The 24,293-nt window shown below is 40.8% G+C and overlaps 1 protein-coding gene across 1 annotated transcript; it reads right to left on the reverse strand.

The window, feature by feature from the left end:
• Window positions 1–1,894: 1,894 nt before the first annotated feature.
• Window positions 1,895–23,680, reverse strand: LOC121874414 (serine-rich adhesin for platelets-like). The gene is made up of 25 exons (XM_042378545.1): window positions 23,582–23,680; window positions 22,813–23,023; window positions 22,594–22,627; window positions 22,103–22,247; window positions 21,086–21,760; window positions 20,606–20,800; window positions 18,997–19,058; window positions 18,570–18,758; window positions 17,869–18,040; window positions 17,487–17,594; window positions 17,228–17,298; window positions 15,020–15,146; window positions 14,343–14,488; window positions 13,716–13,828; window positions 12,987–13,117; window positions 12,614–12,776; window positions 12,156–12,290; window positions 11,614–11,779; window positions 10,917–11,041; window positions 10,188–10,193; window positions 7,405–7,605; window positions 6,572–6,795; window positions 6,033–6,180; window positions 5,268–5,446; window positions 1,895–5,080 (listed from the first exon to the last, which is right to left on the reverse strand). The coding sequence occupies exons 1-25, from the start codon at window positions 23,678–23,680 to the stop codon at window positions 2,300–2,302; spliced, it is 6,606 nt and encodes a 2,201-aa protein (XP_042234479.1). The 3' UTR covers window positions 1,895–2,299.
• Between the last annotated feature and the right edge of the window lie 613 nt (window positions 23,681–24,293).

Consider the following 24,293-nt stretch of genomic DNA (forward strand, 5'->3'; position numbering starts at 1 on the left):
TTAATGGGTTAAACCAGGGTCTCAAAAAAGTCTAAATATAGCTTCATTTGAGGAACTATGTCTGCATGTTTGTAAAGATGACATATATAGTGTGTCTGTTAACCTAAGCATGTGTGTTACATACCACCTTTACACACCTGAACTAACATGAGTTCAGGTGTGTTTGGTAAGTATATAATTCCTCTTCAACAAACCTGAATATCTATAATGTTTTAAATTACCATGACAATAATTTTCAAGCCCACAAAGACACTACACACACAAACAAACACACAGATTTCATGACAATTTTCAGCCTCTGATTATATACCACTAAGTTCTATATACACTATCTTCACTCTCTTCTATGCAGTAGTAAAAGTAAATATAAATACATAGATAATAATAAAAAAGTCACAAGTGAGAATAATTATATAAATTAAACCCATGTTATGAAAAAAGGTGAATTAATTTTTTTAAGAATTGATACACAGTCTATACAAAATAATGTTAAGAGCAGACACGAACAGAAGGCTTGGGAGGAATGTGATCAATGTTATAAAATTACCACTAAAAAGACTACAAACTCACCTTTTTTCAGGTGATATGAACCACCAAGACCTAATCTAACTTCACCTAACCCAAAAAACTATTCCTACAATCGCTAGGTTAGGTTAAGGTCTGGTTTCGAGATTATAAAAATAAGATGAGATAAGTTATCCTTTCTGTGATATTTCTCTAACACTGGCCACCTTACAGGCAGTGGAGCAACATAGAGCTATTCAACATCATCGTCAGGAGCGGCGACAGCAGCAGCAGTAAACACACTATAAGCAAGCCATTGGTCCGATAAATTAACATTAAAACTGTACATTAACTTGGACAAGGCATAGCACTTTCCATGTAATATAACACACAACCGGTTTAGTCACCTAATTGTTACAGCACGAGCGGCTTATATTAATCTAGTCCCAGTTAACACAAATTGTGGTATAATAATTACTGAAGTACAAATTCCTATAAAATAATAACGATGTTTTGGGTGACGAACCGAGCAAGGCTGTGACCATCTTTAAGGTCTCAGTCACGCCCATCCTAACATCAGCTGGGACTCGCACATAATAAATCATATCTCATAGGAATGCATCACAGATGAAGTAGTGTGAGGAGGTAAAACACATCCATCACACATATACATTACAACTAGACTTTGTTAATACACTGCCTGCCATACAGAACCTAGACGTGAGACCAAACATCAATTGTAACAGTTGGCACATAGGTGGATGTAGCTGGCAAGATATTATTGATCAAAACATTACAGTACAGTAACTACATAATTGTTATACAGCACAGAAGCAGATTTTGGCATATTTCTTTATATAAAACTATGTTAATGACATACAACTATATAATTACAATAATTAGATAAAAAAAGGTTAAAGATTTATTACATTGGTAAATACAGAAAAAAAACGGCCATGTCACCCGTTTTAACATTACAAAAAGACTATAACCTAAATCTGTCATCAGGTAAAGAGTATTTTTCACATGATCAGGTAAATGGAAACACACCTGTTGACTGAGTAGGACTTCAACTAGCAGAGGTGAATATTTACACGTGACACACACACACATATCTATAATTCCTAGTTGCTAGTCCCTTATATATTAAAAATGTTTGATGAAATGGTTAAATTAATGTAAGAAATATTATTAAGAGACTCGTTTAACTAATTTTGTTCTTTTTATTATCATATGATAATATAAACGAAGAAGTCCCTGATGACAGTGTGGGTCAGTGGCACCATGGTAGAGGGGCAGGTCAGTGGCACCATGGTAGAGGGGTAGGTCAGTGGCACCATGGTAGAGGGGCAGGTCAGTGGCACCATGGTAGAGGGGCATGGTAGAGGGGCAGGTCAGTGGCACCATGGTAGAGGGGTAAGTTAGTGCCATCATGGTAGAGGGGTAGGTCAGAGGTGCCATGGTAGAGGGGTAACACTAACATGGCACAAAGCTTCACAGGTCCAGTCCACTACAGGACAAGGTCTACCTACTGTTGGAGACAATCTAGTCATCAACATAGTCCGCCTCGTGTGTCATATTCTCTACAACATCAGACCTACTGACTGATGAATTCAGATCTGGAGGACAAACTAAATCCATGATAAAGTCCATAGAACCCATTGACAAAGAGCCCACTGACAAGAGCCCTTTGACAAGAGCCCCCTGACAAGAGCCCCCTGACAAGAGCCCTTTGAGAGCTAACCACTAAAATTAATAATTAGGCTTATATATTTGTGAGGGTTGAAGGAGTCACTCACTTAACCATGGGACGGGGTGTGGCAAGTGTTATGTTGCGCGACACCACTTTCACCTTCTTAATGGGTGTGGTGGTGGGTGGGGCGTCACTGGCACTCACCTTGGAGGAAGATGATGTTGTGGGTCTCATAAATGCTGGAAGATTACCTCCCTTCCTCGGTGAGTTGCTCTTACTTGATGTACTGCCCGTAGATCTTCTGGGACCTAACTCTGGTTTGGGTGGTGAGGAACGGAAGCTCGAGGAACGATCCATCAGAGGCTTTGACGGGGAAGGAGTAGTACGAGGAGTAGTGCGGGAAGTTCCTCCCGCCCGGCTGTTGCCAGAATTAGAACGCGAGAGATTCTCTTTTGAACTTCCTGAATCTCCACGTTTTACTTTAACTGATGAATTGGGTGTCGATCCTGGCGATTTCCGGAGTGACCCGCTTGACCCGCTTATATTCCGATTGCGGTTGCCAGCAGTCGTACCAGTGCGAACCTGAGCAGGTGCCAGGGGTCGTTTTGTTCTGTTATTGTTATTGGTGATGCGCGTAGAAGACTTGATATTTCGTGTAGATCCTCGCTTGAGAGAACCTTCACTTGACTGCTTACTGAGGGAACCAGTCGACCGTGTAGAGTCAGCCCGGGAGAGAGGACGAGTTGGTGTGACGCCCCCAGAGCTGTGGAGGGACCCAGAGGACCTAGTGCGGTCATCTGGGAATGAAGGTTGACCAGCTTCACGCTTTGGGCTGCACGGTGAACTCTGGGTAGTCTCAAAATCTTCACCATTGCCCCGGTTCATTCGCAAACTTTTAATGGTTAAACTTTTGAGGGCAGACGTGTAATCATTCATTTTTCCACGAGCTCGACTACTTGCATCTGATTTATTACTGATTATGCTGGCAGTGCTGGGTGACTTAGAAGGAGGTTTTGCAGGTCTCACAGTGTTAACAGAGGCTGCGGAGGTCAAGGATGAACGAGAGGAACGGAGACTGGAGCGTGAACCCGACTTATCGCTCTTTTTTGAGGCGCTTAAACTATTTCGTTCATCTGGTCTACGACGCAAACTTCCCAGATGACTTTCAATTCTTAATTCATTATTTTTACGAACTGATGAGGGTGTTCGTTGTGTCCTGTCTGAGGCGGCATCAGGAACATCCCCAGTAGATGATGCTCCTTGGCTTGTTGTTTCTGACTTGATGCTTCCAGTGTCCTCAAATCCTTCATCCACTTCCTTAGTTGTAGAATTTCCTCTCATGCGACTTCTAGTTCGAGGATCCAAGAGGGACCGCGTTCGTCCCTCACCACGACGCAGACTTGATGGCTCTTTACTATCAAGTCTAGAGAACAACTTCCCAACTCCTCGAGATGGGTCACCAAACACTGATCGTTTCTTATCCTTCTCCTTGTCCTTATCTAAAGCTTGGCGGACTTGTGAAGGATCAATAGCGCTACGCGTTCTTTCTCTGCGGTCTCTACGTGGGTCACTTGTACCACCCGTGGCTCTAAATGAACCTCGTGTTTCAGTTCCTCTGGCCACACTGTCCTTATTCTTACGATAAAGTCGTTCAGATGTTGGAGGTTTGAGTTCATCCTTCCCGCTCTTGTTCTTGTGATCATCCATGGCTCGTTGTACATCATACTTATCTACACTGGACCGGAATCGTCGAGTTAGACGATCCCTCCACGAATCTGCATCTCGGGACTTGCTTCCTCGTTCCTCACCATCAGTTTTAGTTTCTTTGATGCGCTGCCATCGTCTCAGGCGAGTGTCCTTATCCTCATAGCTCTCCTGAGTAAGGTCACTGGCTTGTGCCTGCTGAATATTGGTATGAATTTTCTCTCTGGTTGACTCTTGCTCAGAAGGTGTGTGACGGTCAGGAGATGCTCGAGATGAACATCTTCCTGAACCTTCTGGATGTGTTGACTCTACTTGAGATGCATTGTTTTTCACAACTCGGGAAGTTGCCTCTGCAAGAACTTCATTTGACTTTGGATCTGCTTTATCTTGAGTCTTTTTGTGTCTCAGTGTTTTACGAATTGAAGAGAATCGTTCAAAGTGTCCATCACCAAGACCATCATCATCACCTATGGAGAGTGGACGGTCTTTCTGCTTGGCAAGCATTTGTTCTGTTTCACTGTCACCATCTTTGGCAAGATCAGCCAGTCGTTTGAAACGCTGAGATCGACGTGCTGTGCCACGCTCCTCAAACTCACTACCAGCTCCCTCATTTTCTGAGCTGTCAATTCCTGAGTGGATACGTTGTCTGACAGACTCTCCCTCCGACGTTAGTTTTTTCTCCCCTACAAGAGCGCGACGATCCTCACTCGTTAAACTGCGAAAGCGACGACCTGTCCGACGCCCATCAAGATCTTCACTTTCCTCTTGGCCGGAATTCAACCATCGAGAATCAGCAGGCGAGCGGAAACTTCTCACCCCAAAAGCCCTCCGAGTTACTGGAGGAGTCTCAATGTTCTCAGCGTCAATCTCTATCTTGTCTAACTTGCCTTCATCTCGTGACGGCCGGCGCAGGTGGCGGGGTATGGAAGGTGGCAATAATTTTTGGTCTTCTCCTCGGTTCTCTGCTTTTGATTCTGCTTCCTCTTCTTCCTCCTCGTCCAGCTGTTCATTGGTTTCATCTCCCAATGAGCGGATGGTGCCCGCTAAGTGAACTGCTTGAAGGTTGTCCTTGAGTCTCTGCTGGAGTGCTGAGCGGAGGCTGGAAGGCGTCATGGTGCGCTGATACACTCGCTTCTCTCGACGACTTTCCTCACTGCTTCGTCTCGGTGTTGGTTCAGCCTAAAAAAATATATACATTCCTTATTTTCATCCTTTAAATTATTCATATGGTCATACCTATGTAAATAGAACTAACAGTGTATTAATGAATTTTAAATTATGATTTCATATCAATGTCATTTTCAAAGCTTTTATGACTACAAAATCTTGAATACACATGAATTTCTTTAATCTTTTCAAGTCTTACTTGTTCAATAGAACGAAGGATGTCAGCCGAGACATCGACAGAATGTCGATACTTCTGGAGGAGTTGTTCTGACCTACTGATGGAAGAATCGTCTGGTGGGGAGGCTGCTGGGGCAGACCCACGCCTGGGGGAGCCAACCTGACCCTGCTCACCATCCTCACCTGTACTGTCACAGCTCTCTGTATAAACACAACAGTTAGGTAGTATCTCTCTAAGAAGTTAAGCTCATATACATGAATAAACACAGAGTAAGTCAGCATCTACCTAGAAGTTAAGCTCACATTAAAAATTTTTTTTACCCTCTTCACCACTCATTATCTGGCTGGTCAGTTTGTTCTTTGTTACACACCATTGACAAGTACTGGGCATATAACCTAACCTGAACATTAGTTGGTCAAGTCTGACCTTAAATGATCTCACACTTGGCACTGACACAGCAAATATTTACTGTATAACTAAACAAAAGTCTTACTCTTCTTCTGCATCTGAACTACAAACTGACAACTGAAATGATTTGAATCTTAGGCCAGTGTTACCATAAAGAGGAAATCTTATACAATTTGAAAGTGTATGTCAATGGCTTTAGTTTTATTCTCTATTTTACCATATCACATGAAGATTAGACAACCCCAGCTTATTTCACCTCAAGATTGACTAACCTTCCCTAACCTTAAGAAGTGTTAATATTTAAGGTATCCCAATAGCCTTTCCTGAGACACACACACACACACACACACACACACACAAGGAATCTGAGACACTAACCAGTATTTTGTGAGGCTGAGGCTTTGTGGTCCTCCTGTGAGGGGCGGCGAATGTACAGCTTGAGGGTGTCCTGTGAGTCATTACGTCCCAGCGTCTGGATCAGTGAGGATCGTCTACTGGCATTTCCATCAAGATCTTCATCCAGCCCCTGTAGAAGTAACAGTAAGGAATTGTAAAGAATAAAAGTCAGGAACAACATGTGATATATGATGTGTGTGGACCCATACTCCAGTGCACAATATATCCCCCTGTTTATATTTTCAATACTACCCTAACTGGACAATCACTAAAGGTAATATTTCCCACTGTCAAAGTTCCTGTATGAAAAAGGGGAGCCAAAAGTCTATGAAACAAAAATAAACATCAACCAAGACTAATCACTTTTGGTAATGCATTTTTGGATCTGACTAAAGCCAATTAGGAAAGTCACACATCAGCCTGACTAGACACAGAAAAAAGAGATCTCCCTCACACGGATAAACACGGTAAGATAATCAATCAGGAAAGCTGGACAATGTGTCTGAAGTTGCCAAATATACCTGTGTTGCCTGAATGACCTGCCCAGGCTCAATGTTAGATCTTGACCTCAGTCTGCGCAGTCTCCGGGCAGAGGTGGAGGATGCTGCTGCTATGGTGGTGTTGGAGGTGGAGGAAGGTGCTGGGGCATCTTCCTGTGTCGCCTCACTAGAGTTGGCCACGTTCAGGTTGCTCTTCCGCCAGGGGGACTTGTCCTTCTCCTTACACGGTACTGGTGACTGAGCCTCTGTGTGTGGGGTCAAGGTGTTATGACTCAAGCTATGACACACCTGGTATAATTTTTTTTTAATTTACAAATGTATAAGAAACACACCTGGCAAAGTGTCATTATTGTAATTTACACATGTGACATCTAGTTGAAACTCAATAATAACAATATTTTTCATGCCAAGTCAGAGTGATCACAATGCTGGAATATAATAATTAAAATCTATTACATAACCACTGCTTACTACTACCATCAAGAGGCACTATCCCAAACACTCCTTCTCTAAGAGTGAAAGTCAAGTTAATCCAACTCTAAATGGACATATGAAAGAAGTGAATCTGTCCAGTCATACATGTTTAATAAGCCATTTCATTCTATAACAATTTGGTTGATAAAGTGTATGGAGTATGGAGGAGTATATGGAAGGATGGGGGAAGGTGTGGAGGGATGAATGAGTGTGGAGCATGGATGAGTGTGTAGAGGCTAGAGGAGTGTTTGGAGGGCTGGAGAAGTGTTTGGAGGGATAGAAGAGTGTGTGGAGGCTGAAGGAGTATGTGGAGGGCTAAAAGAATGTGTGGAGGGATGGAGGAGTGTGTGTGTGTGGAGGAAACAGCAAAGGATACCTACCTTCAATGGCCTCCATGGCTCTCACCACATCTGTCTTCTCTACTGAGGGTCTCCAATCCTGGTAGACACGACGATACCCTCCACCTCCTCCTCCTCCAGCGGTTCTGTGGTCCTCCGATGGTTGATCTTCCGGAAGTGTTCCTAGGGAGGCCACACCACCGCCCATGCCGCCCACACTGCCACCCATGCCGCCACCCTCATCTACAGGGAGGGTCGGTGGGTAGGTACCAGTGCCCGACCAGATGAAGCACGTACGAAGAAATGGGATAATGAAGTTGAAAAATTATTAACAAAATAAACTTGGTAGAATTGACAGAAAATGAGGAATATGGGAGATGGTGATTGAAGAGAAAAAGAAACAAATGGGAAATTAGACATAAGAATGAAAATAAAACAGAAATAAGATTAATCGTCAAAAATAAAGACAAGTTAAAAAATTAATGGAAAAATAAAACAGACAAGAATAAATACAAGAATGTAAAGGGAAGGAAAAGAGAGACAAGACGAAATAAATAGCCCATACTAATGTAGAGCAAATACGTAAAAAGTGAAGAAGTGGAAATAAAAGAAAGAGAAGGAGGAAACAAGGGAAGAGAGAGGGAGAAGAAGAAGAAAATAGGGAAAGTATAAAAAAAAATGTACAAACTAAATGAAAAATGAAATCAATACAAACTAAAACATACACAAACAGTAAGAACAATAAACAGAATAACTATATAGTCGTATGAATGCATTCTGTTCTAAACTATGTACAGTGCATCACTATAGTATTCACCCACCCAACTATACACACACACACAATAATACCCTCTTCACAGTGTATTATGAGTCAACAAAAGAATCACACATAACATTACTGTCTTTACATATTACGCACCTCCACATGCTAATTACCACATCTAGGTATTAACCAAACTTAAAACCACAGTGAAAAGAAAAAGAAAGTGATATAAAGTGAAAATATAAATACATAAATGGAAATAGTTTAAGGGATGTGTGAAAATTGTACAACATATATACTGAAGGTGGGAATATATGAGTGTATATACAGTAGATGTATCTATACTGGGATTGAACCTGGCTATCAAATGTATATCTTAGTACAGTATAGGGTATATGTTATACTATATGGGAATCATTGTCTACATTTAAGATTATCTACATCCTGGATCAATCAGTTTAATACATCTAAGTGAAGAGTATCAGAGAAAACTTAACTTAACATAATTTAACTAAACCTCACTTAACCTCACTTAACCTCACTTAACCTCGCTTAACCTCACTTAACCTCACTTAACCTCGCTTAACCTCACTTAACCTCACTTAACCTCACTTAACCTCGCTTAACCTCACTTAACCTCGCTTAACCTCACTTAACCTCACTTAACCTCACTTAACCTACTATTTTATGATGATTACAACATCATAAATGAATTAGAACATATTTTACTGCATACGAATCAATTTCCCTATTTCACGAAAAGGTCAGTTGTTTCTTAAGCATAAATTGGCAATTATTCCTATTTAGCATAACATATACCTGTGCTGTATATGAACAGTTTATAAAGGCAGAATGGTTATGACAGACTGGAAGACTGATCTGAACTACAACCACAGCTGAAACAACAGTCTAGAGACACAGATTAGGGTTAATTTTTGATGACTTTGTGACATAAGATTTGTTGTGATAATCCAAACCAAGACTGACTATATGTGCAATCTGATGAAAAGAAAAAATATAGTACAAATAATATAAAACAAATAAATATTCCTGTGTATGATATTCTTACGTAAATGTATCTTAGAGTGTTGTAAGAATGATACGACCACTTTGGAAAACTAATTCTGACTTGAATACTATTAACTACGTCTTGGAGGAATGATATACTGTACTCGCAGTTAAGGAATTAAGGTTTGATGTCCACATTTCGTATTGAACATGTAAACAAGGTCTTGGAGGAAGAATGTACGCCCAAGTAAGATACCTAACTCTAATTTCAACATTTTGTACTAAATTGGATACATTATGTCTTAGGAAAATGATGTAAAAAAGATAGTTTAGTTCTGATGTCACAATATTGATTGGCTTTCTACAGCAGGACACGATAATGAGATCAGTAGAGCGGCAGAGGAACAGAACAAATGCACATCACTCACGACAGACAGAGGACCCAAGTCCTAAGAAGGGAGACCAAACCCGACAAAGAAAAAAAACATTTATCTTATACAATACCTTGACGCAGGGAATAAGATTCATTCAGTGTCAAACTTGGCAAAGTCCTGGAAAACTTTGTTTGTGCAATATAATAAAGTATTTAGGCAATATGAAACACTGGTCATTAAGTAGGTCAGTAATAATGGTCATATAGGATGTGTCAGAGGTAACAGGGGTCAACTGGGTTCACATAAAGGGGAAAACACAAGAGGTCACAGAGGGTCACAGAGGGTCACAGAGGATTGCAGGAGGGCCCAATCATACCCAATACCAATCCATCCAGTTTTGTTGGTCAATGCTGTTGGTTAAATCTATGTCGAGGGTCAGTCTTGTTGGTTAAAGCTGTGTAGATGGTTAATATTTTTCGTTAAAGCTGTGTAGGGAGTCGTCTTGTGGGGTTACAGCCCGAGAGGTAGTCAGTCTCGTGGGGTTAAAGCAGTGTAAGGGGTTGTCTTGTGGGGTTAAAGCCATAGAGGTAGTCAGTCTCGTGGGGTTAAAGCAGTGTAAGGGGTTGTCTTGTGGGGTTAAAGCCATAGAGGTAGTCAGTCTCACGGGGTTAAAGCCGTACCTTCAGCTTTGGGCAAGAAGGAAACAGGACAGTTGGCCAGAAGAAATGGTCATGGAAAAAAAAAGAAAAAATGGGTCATTATTATACCAAAAAATGTCACAACAGGACAGACAGACTTCAAGACTTAACATAGAATTAAAATTATAATAAATGACACTCAGATCAATAATGAATTCATGTCATTAAAGTGGCTTGTTTCTAATGCAACTGAGATATCATCCACTTAAGGGGTTCGAACCCAGGTCCTCTAGTAAAGTGCTATACTAAAGCCAAATAAACACTTAATATTCAAATCAATAATGAATCCATATCATTAAGTGGTTTTAATGCAATGGAAATATCCTCCTTTTATGAGCTCAAACAGATGTTGTCCTCAGGTCATAAATACCCAGCCAACACCTGCTAAAAAGTCATCCCTGGTTGTGGTGATCTTTTAGCACCTGGTGGCTGAGTGGTTACTACCTGGGCTTGGCACTTGCTAGTAATAGGTTCAAGCCCCAATAAGGAGATCTTTCAGTTGCATTAATACACACACACATATCTGTTAGTTAGATATAATGAGATGATTCAAGATATGAAATACTGTACTGTAATCCAAAAGCTAACATGACCAAGATGATGAAAGTATGGATTATAATCAGTTATTAGATTATATTGTAAACTAGTACAGGACTGGGTAAGATAGGTGAAGTTTTTTCTGTACTGTACTGGACAAGTTACCAAACCTACCGAGTGATGTGTCTAGGTCCAAGGATTTACGGTGTTGGTGAAGTCGTCTTTTGAGTTCATCAGACTGACGTTCCTCCTTCTCATTCTCCTTAAACCAAGACTCAATCTTCTGACGCCAGTTTTTGCTGTGAAGGATCATAAATATAATGTGTTATAATCGTCCAGCACACAAACAATTATTAAAACAAAACAAAATATAAATCATGGAAGAGATTATTTGGCATCATTCCTACCCATTTTTTATAAGGCAGACCCTAACTTATGAAAGGGTTACAATCCTAAAAAATAGAGGTGTACCTATATTAAATCTCTGTTGAAGTTATTAAACAGATATTGTAGTTTGAGAAGAATTAACAGATCTTGAAAGTTTAGCTGTAAATAGAGATCTTCATGGTTCACAGTAGTATTTCCAAACATGATAGGATAACCCAACATATACTGTACTGTACTTTGGTTTAAACTAAAGAGAATATATTAATGAGAGTCCACCTTTATGTTCTTACAAACCACATGGTATATACAGCTCTGAGTTAGGTTATAATAGGTTAGGATATGTTGAGTTGAATTAGGCTAGAGTTAGCATTGTTAAATTTAAGGTGAAATAAGCTGGGGTGTCTAATCTTCACATAATCCAAACAAATATAAATAATCTCTGAAGCGTCTCCCCGGTAGGTCCTGAAGGCTTTACACCGCTCACCTTGGTCTGTTGTGGTCAGGTGGCTGGGGCTTGTCTGTGGTGGTGGTGGAGGGTGAGGCAGGCCGCTCCCTCTCTGATGACTCGGAGGCTAACAGACTCGGACGATTCCTTCCTCCACCACGAGCACGCCGAGCAAAGGAGCGATCCAGGGAGCCATAGCCCTCAGCTGTAACAACAATAGGTAGATAATTTACATGAAATGATTTAAATATTTGTTTAAAAGTAGATGTCATGAAAATCACAGACTATTTCAGCTTGAGAACCTTCAGCTTTAGACTATTTCAGTTTCAGACTATTTCAGCTTTAGGCCATTTCAGCTTCAGATTATTTCAGCTTCAGATTAGTGTAAATACTCTCAATCAAGGAAAAAATTTCATAAGACAAAATTCATTCTATTTTTGCTGTTGTTACGATGAACACTCAGTAAATGTAATAAATTAACTGCCTAAAACATATAAATCGATGAACCACACTTTTCCTTAATCACATACATACAGCACAAGTTTTCTACCAGTTGTCGTAAAAAGTTATATTATTCTCACCAACACCAGACCAGGATTTCCTCTCTCTGGATCCGTCGTGACCAGCTGTGTGTAGGTAATCCATCAGCTTATGGTCGTCCTCCTCTGATGGGACCCTGGACCTTCTTCGTCGTAGACTGCCATTTGGTGTAACATCTGCAGATATAAAACAAAGGCTTAACTTTTCGTTGAGTATGACTTGGACTAATATTTTTGAGGATGATGGTTTAAACTAACATTTTTGAGGGTGATGGTTTAAACTAACATTTTTGAGGATGATGGTTTACACTAACTTTTTTCTGAGGAAGAGGTGGGGAGAGATGGTCTATGCCTTTGAGAATTAGTTATAACACTCATCCTTAAACGAGATATAACTTAAACCATAGTCCTGACAGTGTTAATCATTACCACAAGAGGCACTAATTAAAATATAACATCATACCCTAACCCTAAAATAGCAAAGGGGACGTTTTTCTCACCAGGGGAATTATCGTTGGCTGGGTTATCTCCCTGGGGTGCTGTCGGCCCTGAGAATGACCCCATGCGACGGCGAGTCATACGGGGTGAATTACAGAGTGAGGTCTCGTCCTCTGAGGTCATGCCGCCATTTTGCCACGAGTCCAGCTTCTTTCCTTTTTTACTCTACAATGGAAGGAAAATATTAGAGTTTGATTAATTGTGATGTTGGGTTGGGTTGGGTTGGGATAGGATAGGAGAAGCTAGGATAGGATAGGTTATATAAGGTTAAGTTATGTCAGATTAGGTTAGATTAGGTTTCCCAAGAATCCAAACACATGATACATAAAAACATTTTAGTAATTCCAGTAAGTCAGCACAGCAACTCTCTCTCACCTTGTTAATAGCCATTTCTGCGTACTTTCTCTGAGTAAAACCAGATCGAATGTCGGACAAGAGATTCTCCATAATATTGACCTCTGTTTCTGAGCCACTGAAGGAGCCTGGCCGAGGTTGTCCTCCTGAAACTCAACGAATATTACCAATTTAAAATATGACTAAAAATCACCAACGAATTGAAACAAATTATTAGATGTACTTTGTAATCTGTTTATCTATACCACATCATTATACGTCATCATATTCAAAGGGTTCAAACCATGTCATATTCAAAGGGTTAAGACCACGTCATCATATTCAAAGGGTTAAGTTACTGTAATAAAGAGGTTTTCAGCATACCTAAGTGGGTTAACTCTTTAAGACCTATTTTTAATCCATTTAAAGATGATTCAACTCTTTTTGAGGATAATAATTTAACCCTTTACAGGATTGTTTCTAACCCTTTAAGGATGGTGATTTAACTCTTTGATACTGATGATTTAACCCTTTGATGACAATGATTTGGTTTACCCCTTGAATAGCTGTTTTAACCCTTTGATGACTATAATTTTATCATGTGAGGACAATGGTTTAACCAAAGTAAAAAAAAAGTAAAAAAAAAGAAAAACTCTCAAACTAAGAACCATTAAATGAAATAAAAACAAACAATAAAACCCAAAGTAAAAAACAAAAAATAATAATAATAAAAAAAACCCTTATTGAATATTTATGTTTTCCCTCCAATACCTTGTGATGATGAACGGCGTTTCACTGCATTTTCCTCTCGTGTTCGTCTCCTGATCTCGGCTTGTTCCTCTTGCTGCCTACGCCTCTCATTCTCAGCAATAGCTTGTTTGAACCTGAGGGTGTAAACAAACCACTTTACTCTCCTTGAAACTGAATGAGACTGGTTTATTTATCCTATTTGAAGCGTTGAAGCTGTATAAAACATTTTGCATACATAAAGTTGAATAGGTGTACAGCATGTGTATTGAAAGCACTGTGTGTTGGTTTAATTATAATATACATGAAGCAGGTAATTATATCCATAACAAACAAGCCTTAAGAATGCAGTGGATGTATAATCAGCTTATTTTTTTTATTAAGCAACTCAGCTTTAAATGTAGTGAATGTGCAACCAGCTTATTTTCTTTTCAGTAACTTACCCTAACCCAACCAACCACTAACCAAACTTTAACATTAACTAACATAACTTACTCAACCTCCCCTAACTTTACCCCCTCCAGGTAGCATTAGGGTGGTTAATCTTCAGGTAAAATAATCTTGGGGGTGTCTAATCTTCAGATAATTCCCCCCCAAAAATACCAGGTGATTAACAAAAGAAATAAAGAGGACTGGAGCTCTAATACAAACCTTGAGCAGAAGTTAAAGAGGATTTTAAAGCTCTCTTCAATCTTAAAGGAATTTGGGTCCTCACAGAAATACTCAGCCACGTCTGCTTTCACCTTCTCAACCTCCTCGATGCCTTCCTTCAGTGAAGTGAGGTCATTGGATGCCACCTGGAGGATAATTAGACAATGATGAATTACACCTGTAGGATAAATACACCTGCAAAAGGATAATTACACAGTGATTAGTTTATAATGAGATAATAATAAGTCACTGTAAATAGAGAGAAGTGAAAACAGTTTTAGTCCCATGATTCAAAATCTTGTTTAACCAGGAAATAATAAATCGGTGGACTACCCACCCGTAGGAGGATGACTTACTGACTTGTAGAAGGAGGGCCTACCTGTAGGATGAGGACCTGCCTGTAGAAGGATGAAATATCTGTAGGACTACCTAATCTGTAAAAGGAAGATCTACCTGGTGGAAAACCTACCTGAGGGACGACCCACCAGAAGGAAGATCTACCTGAAGGAAGACCTAACTGAAGGATGACCTACCTGAAGGAAGATTTACCTGAAGTATGTCCTACCTGAAGGAGGACCTACCCGAAGGAGGACCTACCTGAAGGAGGACCTACCTGAAGGAGGACCTACCTGAAGGAGGACCTACCCGAAGGAAGACCTACCTGAAGAAGGACCTACCTGAAGGAAGTTGCCCATCTGGTTGGTGATGTCCCTGGGTGTTTGGGGGTTGTTCAGCTGCACGGAGAGCTTGGCTATCCTGGCATCCAGCTGTTTCATCTCACTGGTCAGCTGGTCCATCGTCGTCCTGCCAAGTGTATTCACGTTATATTCAGGCGTAAACAGGATGTATAATGTGTAAACAGGATGTATAATAAGGTGCAAACAGGATGTATAATCAGGTGTAAACAATATGTATGCCAACTGTTGCTAAGTGAACGTGCCTCGTTAAGCTAGTGTCTTAGTGTAATCCTGATGTCGATTTTGGATACAGTTTCTCTATCTTATTTTCAGTCATAAAGTTAGCAGTAACCTAAATCTGTCCCGTCACGAACTTTCAAGAAACTGAATCACTTGGGACTACAAACATTCCACAGCACAATTGAAATTTCATGTCATCTTATGAGTACGTAAACAAACTTACTAAAAACAGTTAAACTCAATTTTTTTGGGAGATGAAAATAATATATTATAAATCTAATGTAATTGGATAGGATAACAAGTAAGTAAGTCATATATGAAGTGAGAATGGCTTGTAAATATCGTCAGTGACCATCCAGCCGGGTAAAGGGTGGGATGTGTGCTCAGAATTTTAATTAATACGATCTGGCTTTACCCGGATTCTCAAGGGGTTGGTAGGTCAATTGGGCCCCAGTTCTAATAGGCCTACAGTGCTTATAGGCCCTTTTCCTAATAGACCTTAGTAGTTATAATAGGCCCTGGTAGTTTTGATAGGCCCCAGTCCTAATAGACCCTGGTAGATCTAATAGACCAGAATCTTTATATGCCCTGGTAGTTTTGATAGACCCCAGTCCTAATAGACCCTGGTAGATCTAAGAGACCAGAATCTTTATAGGCCCTGGTAGTTCTAATGGGCACTAATTATAATAGGCTCCATTTCAATAGTCAAAGTCTCTACACGATGCACTGAAAGCCGGGACACTGTCGACGGCTACAATTACAACAGGTATCACCCAGTAACGTCGGAAAATTAATCAGGTTGCTTTAAATTATGCCCCCCCTCCCTACTAAGGTTAGTGACCAAATTGACGTCGATATTACATTGGGACTGTCGTGATTACAATATTTTCTCGTCCCTAATACCCCATAACAACGGTGTGTTCAGTGCTCATAACACAGTGTAGCCTGACCTGCTCAGTAGGACGCTGGAGAAATCTGTTGTTGATGAAAGTTGAATATGCAATTGTGTTGTGAGTAAAATTAATTTCACACTTTCACGATGTACGAGACGATATGACGTAATAAACAGGTAGACAGAGAGATATTCACGAATACAGGCATACAAGTTTACATTGAATCAGCATAGACAGTGCCGGTATACAACCAATGCAAAACAAAGCCACTATCTTATTGGCCCTTCGTATTGTTTCTGTACCTGAGACGTAGATTTGGATTCATCTGGACTCATGGTCATTTGAGAATCTGAATCCGGATATGCCACACGTCATCACGTAACCCCCCCCTCTTAGAAGAGTTAAAGACAGGCTGGGTGACTCTGAGGTCAGTCTTCTCATTGAAATCACACTATCAGGGGCGGATCCAGGAATATCAAAGGAGGGATCCAAAAGTTTTGTGGGGGAACATGGCGAGCAAAGCGAGTTCACCCAGTTAGTAAGCCCCCATTTTTTTTAAATCTGAGCAATATTAGGGGCATTTTGAGGCCACGTGCACTTGATATTAGGAGATATTCCGAGGTTAATAGTAATTACTTTTTACTATATAAAAAGGCCTAATTACAATACTACATTAAAGAAAAAGTATTGGAATTTTCTGATGAAAGGGGGGGGGGGTGTCAGGACCCCCAAGACCCCCCCTGGATCCGCCCTTGACTATAGAAGCAGCCATGGTACGATAATGACATGTAAGATAGACACATTGTTTACATACACTCAGTACAGGAATCAACAGCCTATATCCACACTATGAGTTTTCAATAGTAGGAGCGGTGAAGGTCATTTTATTCAACTCACCAAAACATACAACTCAAAGTTTATCTTCCAAAATCCAGCAAACATCATCCATCTTCCTGGAAACTGGTGCAGTCATACAGGTCAAAAAGCTAGTCATTAAACCAAAGGAAAAGAAGGAGGGTAAAAAAATATTCACCGAGTGGCCTGTTTAACATCAACAAAAAGTAGGTATGCTCACTTGGTGGCCTCCTCCAGACATGACATCTCATCCGGGAACTTCAGAAGCTCAGGGTCGCGTCTCTCTGCTTGCTACGGTCAACAATATAAACATTACAAATAAACATTCAATAAATACTCTTAATATCGATACAAACTACATAAATTACGTGATTAATTACTTAAAAACATTCAATAATTAATCCTAATAACTATACATAACTTTAGTCAATATCTTAATAAAAAAAAAGTCATTAATTCATGGTTGTGTAGTGACGTACCTGGACCACATAATGCAGTAGTGTCATGCCCGGTTTGTTGGCTCTTATGTCGGTCAGTTTCTGTAGTGAGGAGAGCTTCATTCCTGCCGCGTTGCCTGCGTACCCTCCCTGTATGTAGAAGATCAATTAGTTATCTTAAATACCTATAATCATCCATACATGGGTGTGCATTCAAACCCCTCCCCTGTTCAACATACACTACACTGTATACAATTCTACATCAATATACACAAACATATCTATCACTGTGTATGGTAGATTATACAACTAGTATTTATATCTCTCACTATACATGGTCAATGATGGAACTAGTACCGTCCATCTATTTATATATATATCACAACACATGGGTGAAGGAGGAGGAGACGAAGAAGGTTCTTACACTGTTGAGGAAGTTGCCAGCTACCAGCACCATGTACAAGACCTCCTGAAGGTGTGGGTTAGCGGTCAGATCTCGGCCGGCGTAGATGACAGCGTTGATGGAAGGTTCAATCTGGTCCATGGTAGCCTCGAACTCTTCCTTCAACAGCATGGCCTCAATCCTCAACTTGTACCTTGAGGGAGGGAGAGATGGTTTGAGGGAGGGAGGGAGGGAGAGAAGATTTGATGGATGGAGGGAGGGAGGGAGGGAGAGAAGGTTAAGTAATTGAGGGTGGGAGGGAAGGAGAGTAGGTGGAAGGGAGGGTAGAAAGGAAGGTATGGGGGTGGGAGAGAAGGTTTGAGGGTGGGAGGGTAGAAGGGAGAGAGGAAGGAGTGAAGGAGGGAGAGAATGTTTGAGCGTTGGAGGGAGGGAGGAATAGTAGAAAGGAAAGAATGAGGGAGGGAGATAAAGAAGGAACGAGGAAAGAAATGAGAGGAAATGAAACAGGGAGGGAGGGAGAGAAAGTGAAAGAGTGAGTAAAGGAATGATTAAACGAAAGAAGGCCAGATAAATGAAAGTAAAGAAAGGAAAAATGACAAAATACAAACAATAAACAGAAAGAAAATTACAATTAATATCATACTAACATCCACAAACAGAAGTCTCTCTCTCTCTCTCTCTCTCTCTCTCTCTCTCTCACTCTCTCTCTCAGGTGTACTCACTGCGGTACGGCCATCAGCATCAACAGGAACTTCTCAGCGCTGGCCAGTTTGTTGACGTCTCCATCAAAGTTCTTCAACATCTCCATCTCGTCAGTCTCCGGCAGTATCTTGAGGAGACCGCGTAGTTTCTCGGCTCCTATGTCGCTGTGTTCACCATTGCGTATCATCTCCATTATCTCCTCGTTGCTCCTGTGGGTGTGGGAGAAGAGTAGGTTTAGGTGTGGTCTCTCTCTCTCTCTCTCTCTCTCTCTCTCTCTCTCTCTCTCTCTCTCTCTCTCTCTCTTTCTGCCTCTCTCTCTCTCTTTCTGCCTCTCTCTCTCTCTTTCTCTCTCTCTCTCTCCTCTCTCTCTCTCTGTTACACCCCAAATTGCTTGAGGTGGGTGGTTGAAGCTCTCTCTCTCTCTCTCTCTCTCTCTCTGTTACTCACACTCTGAACTGCTTGAGGAAGATGTTGACATTAAGGGATCGCTTGCCGTCTAGGAGGTTGATCTGTACAGGAGACAGAAACAGACATATACAGTTAATTATACTCCGCAACAACAACACATTAGTCGTCTTTATGCCTGTCCATCTATCTGTCTGTCTGTCTGTCTGTCTGTCTATGTGTTTGTCTTTCTGTCTGTCCATTTAAGTCTCTCTCTCTCTCTCTCTCTCTCTCACTCTCTCTCTCTCTCTCTCTCTCTCTATCTATCTAAGGGTTAATTCTAAAAAAAAAAGAAAAAATCCAAAATTTAAGAGAAAAATGCTAAATACCTCACTAAATCCAGGTTACGTTACACCAATATCTGCATCACTGAAACTTAACACTGAAATAGCTACCCTCTATATGACGTCACGGAACAAAAGCCTCATTATTGGTCTAACTTCTAAGTGGGAGATAGGCTCTAGGCTCTAGGCTCTTAATAGAGATCTAGGTTATGTCGTCTATGTAAATCAGAGTCAATTTAACTCTTGACTCTAAATTCTAATGATGATTTAGAGTTTAATTAGGGTGTAAATGTGTAAATTATCATGCATATAACGCTAGGCCTATTAAATTTGATTGAGAGTATTAGGCCTATTGGATTTTATTATAGTAATAGGTCTAGTGGGTGTTACGTCATTGGGCTTATTAGATTTTATTATCACAGTAATAGGCCTACGAGCTATTACGTCACTAGACCTATTATATTTTACTCATAGTTGTAGGCCTATTAGAGTTTGCTATTTTTACTTAAGTCTAAATATGCTCTAGTTCTCTATAGGGCTACTCGATTAATCAATACTAGGAAGGATACATATATAAAAATATCCCTATAGGCCTACTCAATTTAAAACTCTAAGAATTACAGGGTGTCGAGAAAGTATAGGCCTACACACGTTTTTGTTTTTTCATCAAGAGTGAATGATTTTGTTTCCGGTACAACATCAACATTGTCCTAACTCGAACATCACCCAAGGGACAATGTTGATGTAGAGTCAGTGTGTATATATATTTCTTCTAAGACAACCTGTATTTAAGGGTTAAGAGGGTCATGTTATCGTGTATAGGCCTCATTAACTACAGTACATAACACGTGGATAACGAACCTGTCTGGGGTGTTTCATAATCTAAGAAAGAAAATAAGTAAAAAATAATATAAGAATTTACTTTTAATTGTGAAACCTCTTATTAACGGATTATATAGAGGTGAAAGTCCGTTATATGGAGGTTTCACTATATCCCAAATATATCGAACAACATACTGTACTATTAGTGTATCCTGGTAAAAAAAAGGTCATTCAATAAACAGACACAGTTTTTATCCCAGTAGAGACAAGGTTAACATGTACGTACCAAGTGGTCCCTAAAATATGACAATAATAAGGCCCAAACTACGAGTAGCCTCAGCAAATATTGTAAATTGGATAAAATAAAAGAATATAGAACATAATATAACGTAAAATGACCTAAAATAACAAAAATAACGTAAAATAACATAAAATAACGTAAAAAAATAATAATTCTACGTGTACTTTCCGATTACTTTATTTACGTCCAAAAGATTCCGACTTACTTCCGCTGGTTCCTTTTTCTTCTTCTCTACTTCGTCTTTGGCATCTTTGGGGGAGTTCTTGGAGGGGGAGGAGGACGGGGTGGAGGTGGTCTGCTGACAAAACAGACCTTCCATCTCCTCCCAGTCCAGAGCCGTAGTGGGCGAGTCCTTGTGTTGATGAGCTAGCAGAGACCAGATGTTGCTCTTGGCCAGGACCTGTTAATGGGGGATGTGGTCAGTTGTTGAGGATGTGGCAGGGTGGTGTGGTTATTTGGTAGAGGGTTTAAGGGTGTGGTAGGATGGTATGGTCATATGGTAAGATGTGGCCTCATGGTGGGGTATATATTGAAGGGTATGGGTGGATAATAGTCATGGCAACAAAATTACGTTGTTGTTTATTTACTGGATGAGATTGAACAGCAATATTGAATTAGCACATCTCTCTCTCTCTCTCTCTCTCTCTCTCTCTCTCTCTCTCTCTCTCTCTCTCTCTCTGTTTACCTTAGAGTTGGGTATCTTGTTCCAGTTGAAGGTCTTCATCTTAGAGCGAGGTTTGGGGGTCTCCATCTGTGGTAGCCGCACCTTCTCTTCTGCAGGTTCTGGTCGGCGCTGGGTGGAGACTCCAGGCGGGGGAGGTGGTCCTGGTGGAGGTGGTGGCCCTCTTCCAGGTGGTGGTGGTGGAGCTAGTGGGGGTCCTCTTCCAGGTGGCGGCGGTGGTGGAGGTGGACCGCCTGGAGGTGGAGGAGGCCCTGGTGGAGGTGGAGGCGGAGGTGGTCCACTCCCTGGAGGTAAAGGTGGAGGAGGAGGTGGTGGAGGCCCTCCCGGTAGTGATGGGGGAAGAGGTGATGGATCAGTCACAGGCGACGTAAGAGTTGACAGTGACTGCTGTGAGTTGAGGTTGAGATTGAGGGAATGTTTCCGGGACTTGGGATCATCTCGGTGACATGAGCACAGGCATCTGGAGGCGTCCCCACCCACCTTCAATTTAGTGAGGGACTTCTGTGACGGCGCCCTCAGGAGTCTGGCGGAGTCCTTGGCGTCCTCGAGTAAGGTGGCGCGGTGCAGTAGCTTCTCCGCCGTGTCCCAGATGACGTCACTTACTGGTTCCTTAGGGTCGATCCTCAGAAGGTGCTGCATGACGCTGAGGAAGGGGATCTCTTGAGGCGTCTCCACCACCTGTGACCAACAACAACAACGTCTCAGAAAACATCTGGTTTGTTCTTATTCCTTTCATTCTTCCCCTCTTCTCTCTCTCTCCTCCCTCTTACCCATCACCTCTTCTTCACCTTCTTTTTTACCTCACATCTCCATCCCTCCTATTCATCATTCTCTGCCCTCCCCCCTATCCACCTTCCCTCCCTCTTCCTCACCCTCCATACCTCTCAACTACCCTCCCTCCCACTCATCCACCCTACATCCCTCTCACCCATCCTCCCTCTTCCCTACCCCCATCCCTCTCAACCCCCCCTTCCTCCCACTCCCTCACCCACTCATCCATCTACCCTGCCTCCCTCTCACCTGTCTGAGGATGGCGTAGAACACGTCGACATGGGAGCTCAGATCGACACCATCAGGACCGGAGATCTGAGCCTCGTCCGTCTCTCTCTGCTCGTCGAAAACATCTAGCTGTACTGCCAAGTCGGAATCCGTCACTGCATCTTGCCTGTCCAACACACACACACACACGAGGCTTAAGTTACACTACTATATACTATCTTATAAATGTCCCATCTCAAGCTATATGTACGTTTTATAGTAAGTATATAATATTTAGCGTGTTTGGGTTTAATGCAAGCTTGTGAATTTAAATGCAAATGTTTTAAATTATTTTTAATGCAGATTTGAATGTTATACGTAAAATTACAGTCTAAAGTTATTTGTACTATTATTATCTTAAATTATATATACTAATACTATGTCAAGTTATATGCACTATATTGTCTGAAGTTATAGGTAGTATTTCGTATAATATTTTGTTGTTTGTGTCATTGTAATTTTTAAGAACTTACCTCAATCTATTGATGACTTCGAGAACTTTAAGACCTGGGGGAAGACAAGTAAGATTAATATTTAAATTTAATAAAGTCCAATAAAAATAATAAATGAACCGTGCCAATTAAATAAATATAAAATAAAACAAAAACAATTACTGTATATATAAAAACGATGAAAAACATAGATGAACCAGTCGATAAGGAATTTAATAAAAAAAAAAAAGACGAACGAACCTATAAATTCGTTTCTGATCCTGATCCTGTCCTTGAGCTGTGGTGTGGAGATGATGATACAGTTAATGAACGCCACCAGCGCCGTGTGGTATTCTGACGTGGTGGCTCCCTTCAGTTCCTCCACCACCACCTTAAATCTGTACCTCTCTGCCTTGAGCACCTGTGGACAATAACAAAATAAAAACAATACGTTAATGATATGATAAATATACTTTAGAGATTATAAATTATGAAGCGGATGAGAAGAATATGAATACTGTAACATTATTGTAGTACGACATAAGACTGGTTACGCTAATACTACATATGTGTACGAGGTATGTAAACAATGTGACGATGATCAAGCGTCTGTTGAAGAGATATTATCGTATGTTAGGTAATATTATCGTATGTTAGGAGATGATGTTATCGTATGTAAGGAGATATTATCGTACCCAAGACATTATCGTATGTTAGGAGATGATGTTATCGTATGTTAGGAGGTGATATTATCGTATGTTAGGAGATGATATTATCGTATGTAAGGAGATATTATCGTACCCAAGACATTATCGTATGTTAGGAGATGATGTTGTCGTATGTAAGGAGATATATCGTACCTAAGATACATCGTATGTAAGATGATCAGTATAAGGTGACTATCGTACGACAGATAACGTTATCACAGTACACAAACTTATAAAACAAATCTGAGCCAAAAAGCATATCTAGTGTCCGAGGAAGTTCCCTTTTGTAGCCAACGTCGATTGCGGGTTTGAAGGACACTTACCTTATAGTGCCTGCATGCCGAGGGCTCTCGCCAGCTGCCGACATTGTAGACACAGAGCACACAAATGTCCTCGAAATTACCGTTTCTTGATGGTGACATTGTGGGTGTCGAGGGCTGAGGGAGGTAATAAGGAGGAGATACACACTGTGAGGAAATGTTCTCTCTCTCTCTCTCTCTCTCTCTCTCTCTCTAAAACCAAGTTAAATTCCTCTCTCCCTCTCTGTAAAACCAAATTAAACTCTCTCTCTCTCCTGTAAAACCAAATTAAACTCTCTCTCTCTCTCTCTCTCTCTCTCTCTTTCTTCTCTCTCTCTAAACTAAGTTAAAACAACGATACGTAAGTGCACTCAACCACCTTTATACTTGTAAAACCCGAAAAAACCTCAACCCACGTTTTTGTTTTATTGTTTTATATGTTGGGTGATACGTTAGGTTAGGTTAGGTTAGGTTAGGTTAGGTTGGGTAAATATTGTTGCTATTCATTTATAATTTATATTTGGATTATTTACACTATTGGTCCTACACACAGAGACAACGAAATGCAAAAGCAGTGTTTATGTTATCTGTGTGTGTGTGTGTGTGTGTGTGTGTGTGTGTGTGTGTGTGTGTGAGGGATGGTCAGAGGGGGAGAGGAGACGAAAGTAAGAGGGGAGAAGAAAGAGACAGGAGAACGGAAAGTGAAAAGAGGAGGGATGAGGGAGAGCAAAAGTGA

The sequence above is a fragment of the Homarus americanus genome, unplaced genomic scaffold (genome assembly GCF_018991925.1).
Source record: "Homarus americanus isolate GMGI-L3 unplaced genomic scaffold, GMGI_Hamer_2.0 scaffold55640, whole genome shotgun sequence".
Taxonomy (NCBI): domain Eukaryota; kingdom Metazoa; phylum Arthropoda; class Malacostraca; order Decapoda; family Nephropidae; genus Homarus; species Homarus americanus.